The following is a 10,724-nucleotide window of genomic DNA, read 5'->3' on the forward strand; positions in this document are numbered from 1 at the left end:
CTAATAACAGAAAATGAGCGATGAGAAAGTGTGCATTAACATTAGTTGTACAACAGTTTACAAACGATCCCAAACCAGATTAAACTTTTGAAACAGAAGACACCTAGCCATATTAAACCTAGTTTTTAATAACATCAGCCATAGTGCAGACGATCTTTGTTTTATTTCCGCTGACATTTATAACATTTTCACGTGTTATGGTTGCAGAAATAAACTGGTATTTACAATTCCGATTGCGACTGGTCTGCAACACCGCTTCTGTCGACTGGAAAAGGTTTGTCCAAATCCATGGTTCCACATTTTGTTATGATCACATCTTTCAGCGGTTTTGAATATATGTTAACAGATAGTTTGCCGATTTTTCGGACTACATTCTGAAACAGAAACCAGGTCGCAAACTTGTTATGGAACCCGATCAAAAATTTTCTGTTTAAAGTTTGGGCAAGGTTTTATATTTTGGGTCAACAGCCGTTCAAACATTTAAATTCAAAAACTAGGACTTCACAATTTATAATTCGTATAATACAGTTTAGCTAAACTTTTTTGTACATAGACCGTAAGGTCGTCAACTAAACACTTACCATTCCCTTTAAAACTTTTCCAAACACCACGTGTTTATTGTTCAGCCATTCGGTTTTTACAAGGGTTATAAAAAATTGCGACCCGTTGGTGTCTCGTCCGGCATTTGCCATGCTTACCCAACCAGGACCATAATGCTTTAAATCAAAACTTTCATCTTTAAATTGTCCGCGGATACCTTCGTAAATACTTTTGCCTGAAAAGAATCAGGAAAAGGTAATGGTTGCCTAAGTTGCCATACCGTCATGTGCACATGATGATTGTATATTGCATTCAGAGTTCACAATTTAAGAAACTTATAAATGGGCTAAACGTCGCTCACCCCCTGTTCCATCGCCCCTTTGCCAATCTCCGCCTTGTATCATAAAGTTTTCAATAACTCGATGAAATTTTGTCCCTTTGTAACCAAATCCATGCTATCAAAGTAAGAATGTGTATTAACAAAAATGTAGCTCTTCCTAAACTGCTGGAAGAGCTGAAGTTACATATTGTTGATACATTATGCCTGACAGCAACAGCTTATTTAAGAAAGTGTATTTTGTTGCAAATGTGCCTGACAATCTACAAAAGTTATGACCAGTAGCCCTACCTCTCCAGTGCAGAGTTCTCGAAAGTTCTTTGCAGTTTTCGGAACAATTTCATCAAAAAGTCCGATTTCAATGCGCTCTCTTTCTTGTTTTCCACCAATAGATATCTCGAAATAGACCTATTAAATAACAACTCACGCTAATATATACCAGTCAAAAAGTTTCGCTATGACTTTATGATCTTAGCAATAACTTTTAAAACGGCTACTCTACTTTTTGATTAAACCACTTACGACTGAGGTTACCGTAGGCCTTTTATCCGCAACCCCAAGAGAGCATAAACTGTATGAAACAGATGTAAAAAATACGAACCACAGCCACATGGTGCAAAACAGGATTCAAATGAATTAGTAACCTTGTATAACGCACGTGTTCATAAGCACCAGTAATAACCCAATGTTGTTTTTATCCCTACTTGTCACGCAGAATCCTATCGTTGCGTAATTACCATTGACCTAACAAGTGCGTGATACACATGTTTTTATAGGAGTTGCCTGTAAATAGTTTTATTGATATGAGAACATGGTCATTGGTGGAAAATGCCGTAACCCCCAGGCCCCAACACATACTTTTATGTTAAGCAGTCACTAAAATCTTGGGGCCATGCCCCCCCCCCCCCCAATTTTTTTGAAATTGTACCCTTCACAAATAAATGTGCCATATCGATTTGTTAATTGTTTGTTTATGACTGAATAACCGAGAGAATGTTAACTAAATTGCCAAACAATGGTTATTATCAAACAACAATGGTCATTTACACATTGGCTTTGGCATTAATGAGTGTAAGAGTGACTTGTATTAAGTTGGCTTTGGTGATAGTCTTGTTGAAGTAATATAGCAAAACATACGAGAAATAGCAAGATAGTATAAATAGTAAATACCATATAGTTTATTGCGATGTCTAAACCAAAACAAGCAAGATTGGATGCATTTTTTTCTTCAAAAAATAAAGATCAACAGTCCTTGGAGGAAACACCTGTTACGCCCAGTGTTAGCAGTGTTAGAGTTACTCAGGAAATAAGAACAACAGACGATCTTGGATTTATTATGAAACACCATTCGCGGTTAGCCGATGATGAGAGGTATAGACTTCTAACATCTGATGGTATAAAAAACGTCCCGCTTCTTGATACTATTAGGCAAGGTCGCCGCAAGTTTCTCAAAGTTTGGCTCGATGATGATAGGTTTTCGGATTGGTTGGTCTACACCAGGGGTCTCCAACACGCGGCCCGCGGGCTAGATGTGGCCCGTGAGGCAATTTTCCGTGGCCCGCGGCGTCATTAGTTAATTTAAAAAATATTAATATCTTGTCAAATATGACCAACTTTTTTTGATTTACTCATCCGTCGAGTGTTTAACAAAAGAAAAGTAATGAAACTTCAACTTACACCCATATAACACTACATTAAAAAATTGAACGTTTGTGATGCATAATTGTGATGAAACAATGCGAACTTAGTCTGATCATCAAAGCGTAAACTTCAGACTCCGTTTAGTTCTTTGTGCTTACTGTGTGTAGGTTTAGGTTATGGATAATGAACATTTACGTTTATTAAGGCGAACCAACATTTTATTGACACTTGAGTAGGCCGCATAATTTTTTTCAAAAGCCTAGGATAGTGGTTTCCAAACTTTTCAGTTTTACCACTACAGCATTAGGGTTCATTTCACCTAAATATTATTTCCCTGGTAACGCTTATCAATGATCTAAGAGCGGTTTGTGACATCACAGACAAAACCAAAATATGAATTATGCGCAAACAATTGCTTTCATTGTTACTTGTGGTGAAATAAGCAAGCCTTGAACACGCAAGTAAGATTGTAAGGACAACCTCTTGAAGGTTAACGAAAATAGCGTCGTCAACCAGAGACTTTAGAAAGAGCTGGCCAAGAATGATAGAGTGACCTTTAAAAGCGTTTTGGCATCTAAGGGCGCATGTGGCCCGCGGCTTCAAAGCAGTTCGAAAATTGGCCCAGGACAAACTTTGAGTTGGAGACCCCTGGTCTACACTCAATGCTCTGATGGGGGCGGTTTGTGCAAGATTTGTGTTTTGATGCAAGTACGTTTAAAACATGTCAATCTCACTAACGCTGCTTTTGTTAACAAACCTTGCACTCACTTCAAAAAAATCATCGAAAAGGCTGTTGCTCATCGTGATGCTAGTTACAATCGACAAGCAACTTTAGAAGCAAAAAGTTTTCTAAGAAGCATGGAAACTAACCAAAATGTATCTGCGAGCCTGGATTCAGAATATTCCAGACAAATAAAGGAAAATCGAAACATAATGGCTTCCATCGTTAAAACGGTGATGTTCTGTGCTTCAAATAACATATCATTGCGAGGCCATTCGGTAGACAACGGAAACTTTATGAACCTTCTTAAATTTCGCATCGACGCCGGGGACGAAACTTTAAAAAGGCATTTTACTCACATGGCTGGTAATGCTAAATACACTAGCCCGACGATACAAAATGAAATTCTGGGTTTAGCAAAAGGTTTAATTGTTCAAGACATAGTCACTGATGCCAACCAATCGTTTTTTTCTGTAATAGCCGATGAGTCTTGTGATATATCAGGAAAGGAACAGCTAAGCATTGTTTTGAGATACACGAAAGCTACAGAGGTGTATGAGAGTTTCATCGGTTTTGTTGAAATGAACTCGGTTTCAGCAGAATCGATTTCTACAACTATTTTGTCTCACCTTACTAGCACAGGATTGGATTTACATAAACTTCTATGATGGGCTATGATGGAGCGTCAACAATGGCAGGTCACGTGAGTGGTGTGCAGAAGCGAATTCGCGACAAGTAGCCTACCCTCGTGCATTATTTGTTCACTGTGCTTTGCACTGTTTAAACTTGGCTATAAATAATCAAAGTAAAGTTCCAACCATCAGAAACACCTGCGACATTATTAGAGAGACTATCCGTTTTTTTAGAGAAAGTCCTAAAAGACGCACATGTTTAGGACTTAACATCCCGTTGTTCTGCCCTACCAGATGGTCCGAAAAATACAAAAGCATTCGAATCTTCAAATGTAATTTTAAACGTATACTCGAATCACTTGGCGCCTTGGAGTGTGATTCCAGCGGTGATACAAGAGCAAAAGCATTTTCGTTAAAATGTGCTCTGGAAAAGTCTGGAGTTACTTACGTCGTGTGTTTGATTGGGCGATTTTCGGCACTCGTTGAACCGTTGGCCCGGAGGCTTCAGGTTGTCGGAGTATGTGCGTCAGATGTGAAAAACTTGATCACTTCTCTTCAGAACGTTCTATCGCAAAACCGCATAAACTCGGACACTGCGTTGGATATTTACAAAGAAGCTTGTGAAGTATTAAATGTACAACAGCTGACTACACCCAGAATAGCCGAGAAACAAGTTTATCGCGACAACGTCAACGCGGAATCTGGACCGCAGTATTTTTATCGTGCAGTGTATATTCCTTACATCGAAGGTCTGAGTAGTTCGCTTCACGAACGATTTAGTTACAATTCGTCATTTTTTAATTTGCTATCGATCATTCCACCCAACAAACCAACCAAGTTAGACGAGATTGAGCGCTTGTATTGTTTAGATCAGTGGTCGGCAACCGCCGGTCCGCGGCCCGGTACCGGTCCGCGAGGAGTTCGTTACCGGGCCGTATACTTTTTCAGGTTAAATGCTTTAAAGCATTTTGCCCATGTATCCCGGGGATGATAAACTAATTTAAGCGTTTTTATAGCTATGTATTTGTAGTTTTTGAAGACCGGTCCGCGATAAAATTTTAGTTTCAAAACCGGTCCGCAGTGCAAAAAAGGTTGCCGACCCCTGGTTTAGATAACCTTGAGAGCGAAGTTATTCTGTGGAGATCTTCTCTAAGCTCTCAACTTAAACCCGAATGTTTTCATGAACTTCTTCTGAGCTCAACGATGACTTCCGATCGCCTTTCAGATATATGTATGCTATATTGTCATCATGAACGAAACAGCGAGGAGAAGATCAACCAGATTGTGTCAAATATGGCTGGTAGTAGGCGAAGAATGGACTTTTAATCATAACGTTGTGTGCAGCTAAAGCAATGATAATAACTTTTTTGTGTAATTTGCCTCAAAAAAATTGCTGGGTGAATTGTTCGCTATCATGTTTGTGGGCACAACTATGTCGTTTTTTGTTTTCGTTGGATGTTCTATAACTTGTTAAACGTCACAAAATATTGCCCCCCCCCAAAAAAAAATTTTCCGCTGCCTACGCCACTGGCTGAGATGAAATTCATACTGGGGGGCAGCTCTGAAGCGTTCATACAGACCAGCAATTACGGCACGCTTCAGGACTGGTCCCAATTTGTAAGTATGTTCATCTTAAATACTCAATGGTCGAACTTGCGATCCCCTACTAAGAAGCTTACATGTGCAGTATACATGGCAGACAACGGTGCTTGTTATTGACTTTTGGCGGGTTCACCACTGAGCCTGCGTAGCTTGCCTTAGTTGGCCACGGAATGACTCTTGTTGTGGGTTCGAATCCAACCGCAGGCTAGATTTTCTAACCTGGGCCTTGTCATTTGGGACTGCTTGGCCTGGGTCGATATGACGCCTTGAACGATGATCAATCAAGTAAGTTTTATTCCAACAACCGTATTGTAATGAGCTGCTTACTGCCTTTCGCAACCGTTTTCGCTGTGTTGCATCAGCGGTTGTCAGACATTAAAAAATCTTGCCAGTAAATAAATCGAACCGAAAAGACATCACTTCTTTGAAACAAATCTATTGTTATCAATTTTGAGTTATCGTAATATGTTGGTCTAAATTTAAGGCCTTTCGTAATTATGTCCAAACTTTGTGTTGTTTTTTTTGCATTCTTGGTTTATGCAAAATTAAAATCCATACACACCAGGTGATATTCATGAAACAGGAAACAAATATGGCCGTCGCTTACGGAAGTTTTTAATCTTACTGAGAAAGATGGTGAAATCGCTTTAATACAACAAAACAAAAAGTGTCTTTAATTATGTATTGTTTCGTACTTATAAAGTCAAGAGTGCAACTTTAAAAATAATAGAATCTCAAAATATCTCTGTAAAAAATAGTGAAACACAAATAGTTTATTACTAAATGCTATAATATGCAACAGTTACCTAGGTAACATATATATTCGGGCATAAGTGTCTAAACCAGGGGTGGCCAACCGGTCAAAGACAAAGAGCCACTTTATTTAATATGTTACCACAAAGAGCCACATTTTTTAATTGGGTTACCACAAAGAGCCATATTATACTCACACACACAATTTCGCTCGCACAGACCACGATCCTGTCATTTTCAACAATAAATGGTTTGCACTGTCTTGCACATCTCTCTCAATTCAACGAATTGCATAAACAAAGACGTGCGATGAGATTCTCAGGCGTCGAGTTTTACAAAAATGCAAGGTGCGGAAACTAAGTTCAATGCGACGTCACTAATGCATTCAACACCAACAATCGCTCCATTCAGACCCAAGACCAGGGGACAAACTGCCCATAAAATTTAACGTTGGTCAACCCGAAACACAACGGAATAAAACATTATTTATTTTGGAACACGTTATAAATATTGCTGCTTCTTTGAGTCTCATTCGCATTGTACGCAATAATGAGCAATCATTTATTGTTTAACAATTGAATATTTGTCGTCATAATCAGGCCATTTGCCAGGTTACAGTTTCAAGGCAAGGTTTGTGGCCATACCGATAGTAAGTTTAGTCAAAAGCAAAATTGTAATAGGTTTACTAGTTTGTACCAGATCACCACAAACAAACCCAAATTAACGGTGGTTCCAAACTTCGACAACGACTTAAGAGTCGCATCAAACCAGGCAAAGAGCCGCATGCGGCTCGCGAGCCGCGGGTTGGCCACCCCTGGTCTAAACAATGGTTTGTGTTGTGTTTAGGCAAGTTTGTAAACATGAGTTTTGGTTGTAAAAAATGTATGATGCAAAACTTCACAGAAAAAACATTTTCCTTGTGATAACAAAGTGCATTTAGAAACTAGTTAATTCCCCGAGGATTGTTAAAAGGCACGTACAACAACAAAACAAATTCCCTTGGAACAAAACAAAGTTTTTGCCCACCTTCACAAACTTACACTGACTATTTACAAAACACTGAGGTTTCTACTGCATGGAAACAAAAATAATGCAAAAACTACTGCACATGAAGCTCAATTTGCACAACAGACACATAGTTAAGTTGTGTGCAAAAGTTAGATAATAATGAACAACTTAAACAAGCTGTTCAAATCGTACTTGCACAAAAAATAGTAATGCAAATATGGGCAAGTTTTATGCAATATGCAGATATTAGCACCTAAATAGTGTGGAACTCCCAATAAAAACAAATTAACACAAAAACAAAGTGACTGTTTAAACACTTTTTGTCAGTGACTAGCTATTCTGCTAATTGGATAATAAATTATTCTTTACTCTTTGGTGTGGTAAACAAAATCAAATGCAGATTCAGCTAACTTTCTTGTTGTCACGGTCCTCCATTCTACTGAACATGGGAGATCGGTCTTTAAATGATCTAGGAACAAGGCGATCTCCTTCACTGCGGTCAAGCACATCAATAGTAAAAGGGAGTGCCTCTCTGACAATCTGGCATCTTTCTATGTTACTACCACTGTCTACTATTGGGCACCAGCAAAGAGCCTGCAAAAAAGTTGGCAGATCTTGCAAACTTGTTGAAAAAACATCTACACAATCTATAAACATTTTTGTTTATTCTTTTAAATGTTATATAATTAGTTTTTAGAACAGTAATCCTTTAAAATCCATTAATTTGGCGAACGAAAATTCTGTGGAATTAGTCATGGCTGAAAATGATCAGCTTAGTCAATTGGGCTCTTACATTCATACTTAGCTTTGTCACATATAAATAAAAATGTATACAAATAGAATTATTTCATACCATATCACAGATGAAACCTAAGGGAAACCAAGCTGGCAGAGCCCCAGTTGAAAAAGATGAAACCTAAAATGTTTTTATGATAAAAAGTTTAACAGACATTTCTAACTTTTAATTTTTTGCATGATGCATTTACATTTCATACCTTTGCAAGTGATGAATTCTCTTCACACGAAACAAATGTTAATTCCATCACATCAAGCCAACCAGCTGGAGTATAACAAAATATCTGCACCCAATTTTCCTCATGCAGTACCTTCGAACAATTATAAACCTGTAACTTTAATCAAATCTAACAGTTGACATAGCAAGGCAAAGTATCTGATATATGTGTAGCATTTCAAACTACAATCTTTTATTTCCACATTAAGCAGTGGTTCTTAACCGGTGGGAAATTTCCCACTAGTGGGAAATTTCATGTTTTCAGAGGGAAATTATGTTAGTCGGGCAACCAAACTCGGGCCCGAGGGTCGAATCCGGCTTTGAATTAACCGTTGAAAGTTACTTTACTAAAAATTTTCAACAACAACATGTAAGATTAATTTCACCTAGGCTTACAAGACACATACAAATCCAAAGGCCGTTTGTTACATCACATACAAGACTAAAAGTATCAATGACTTTGCTATTGTGCGCGAATAAAAACCTTTCCTTGGTTGATTGTGATGCAATAAATGACTATTGCAAGCAGAGGAGACTCTTCAATATTCCAAAAACTTTAATCTCTCACAGAAGCACTATTTAAACTAAATAAGATTGCAGTATACCTTTGAGGTCAAGACCAAATCGCTTCACGAGATTATTTCATGTAAAGATTTTTTTTAACGTAGGGCACCAAACATCGCTAAATTACAAGTGGGAAATTTGAAGTTGGTGGTTGACTTTAGTGGGAAACTACACCAAAAAGAATAAGAACCACTGGCTTAAAGCAAAATGACAAAGAACGAAATTAAATGAGTAAATTAGGGCAGATTTTACACAAGGTTACAGAGTCAATAATGTCATTAAATGATGTCCCAAAAAGTTACCTTTTACTTATGACAGACCTATAAATCAGCTCAAAGACATGAGTTTTGTAAATGACAAAAGCAATTGTGAGATTTTTTTAAAAAAGTTGTTGTAACTCTTTTCACACTTTAAACCAGAATAACAATTCTGCCATAGTCACATTCCAGAATTACAGTACTAGGATTTGGGAGTCAGCAATGTCAGCATTCCAGTACTACTAGAATATGGAGACAAGCCTTGTGCGTTTCCACTCTGTACCCCTTACTTTACACCCATAGCTCAGAACTACACCTTTACTTAATAGCATGTACTTTTTGTGTTGTTGTTTTTTTCAGCAGCTCACCTAAATGCAACTAGTTACTCACCCGGTTTGAGAAACACTAATCAAAAGTCTGGTATTATTCTATAGCTTTTTAGTTTCTCAGCCCGTAATCCAATCTCATTCTATAGTTTTCAGTCACAATATGAAAGTCGAAACTGATGCCACAAAAATACGATTTTTCGACAACAATTTATATATAAATTTAAAGTAAATCAGCAACTGACATAATTTAAACCTTTTTCAGACTTACTCGGTTGACATAATATTCAGAAGGATGCTCCACTTCATTTAAATGTTCAACAGCAATCAATGTTTCTTCGATGCAGTGTGAAGGATCTCCATTAACTTTCCAACTATAAAAATTATAAAACTACTATTGAAAAACCAAATCACTTTCCAAAAGTATGACAGTCAGGATATAATACCTTTCAGTGTGACTGTGGTTGTTTCGTAAGCCAGGCATCCAAACTCCAGGCCTCAAAAAGCTTTTTGCCGGAGCCTGCAATGATGCAGGAAAGCACGGCATTCCACAAAAGTACGTCTGTAGGCAATTTCAATACAGTTTTCGTCAATGAAACAACAAAGAATCATTAACATTTAGTTTCGACCTAAACAGAAATCGCTTGATTTGGGCTTTGTTTGAAACTTTGAATAGAACCACAATAGTATTGCTGCATACAGTAATTTTAAATGATTCGTAAACATTATTTAGCACATAAATTTGGAAACAACATCAACGTTCAACAAAACAAAACAAACCACAACCACACGCGTCATTCAACCGCAAGGTCACGTGGCTACGATGTTTTGAAACACCTGACCTCTAGTGTTAACATGTTCAGCAATGTAATTGTAGATAACGTTTATTCCCGTTTAAAAAACGCATGAGTTTGCGTAAAAACGATTTTTTCGGCCCAGGTTTGGCTTCGTTATCCAAGAATAGGTTAGACATAATTGATTTTATTTTGTGGACATACAGAGAGCGAAGTTCGAACATTTTTGACGGACCTTAACCAACTAAGAGATCGGCATACGACAGGCACGCAACCGGAGTTTGTTACAATTCCTATTGTGCTTCATAAAGTGTGTTTGTATGTCAGACTAGTAAGCTTGTTACACAGACAGGGCAGTTGAAAGAGCAATATTTTGGGTGAAGGAACTTTGGGGGTTTATCGCTAGCCTATGCCTCGGCAAAGTTAGCCTACTCGTTGCGAGAGCAATTTTCTGTCTCCCACAAATAAGCAGCAAAGTTGAGAAAGAAACATCAATTTTTATGTCCCAACCGAATTCGAACTGCTTTTGTGTAATAT

General features: G+C 37.9%; 2 protein-coding genes across 2 annotated transcripts; both read right to left on the reverse strand.

Moving 5' to 3' along the window:
• Positions 1–150: 150 nt before the first annotated feature.
• Positions 151–1,827, reverse strand: LOC145213037 (uncharacterized). Its single transcript, XM_080081282.1, is given in 5 exon segments — positions 151–374; positions 582–775; positions 902–995; positions 1,169–1,299; positions 1,806–1,827. Coding segments are annotated over 5 exon segments (594 nt in total). The 3' UTR covers positions 151–221.
• Positions 1,828–6,138: 4,311 nt separating this feature from the next.
• LOC145214701 (uncharacterized) lies at positions 6,139–10,093 on the reverse strand. The gene is made up of 5 exons (XM_080083285.1): positions 9,840–10,093; positions 9,665–9,767; positions 8,230–8,340; positions 8,088–8,150; positions 6,139–7,828 (listed from the first exon to the last, which is right to left on the reverse strand). The coding sequence occupies exons 1-5, from the start codon at positions 9,938–9,940 to the stop codon at positions 7,637–7,639; spliced, it is 570 nt and encodes a 189-aa protein (XP_079939411.1). The 5' UTR covers positions 9,941–10,093; the 3' UTR covers positions 6,139–7,636.
• Positions 10,094–10,724: the final 631 nt, after the last annotated feature.

Source organism: Phallusia mammillata, chromosome 2 (genome assembly GCF_965637545.1).
Source record: "Phallusia mammillata chromosome 2, kaPhaMamm4.hap1.1, whole genome shotgun sequence".
In the NCBI taxonomy this organism is placed as follows: Eukaryota; Metazoa; Chordata; class Ascidiacea; order Phlebobranchia; family Ascidiidae; genus Phallusia; species Phallusia mammillata.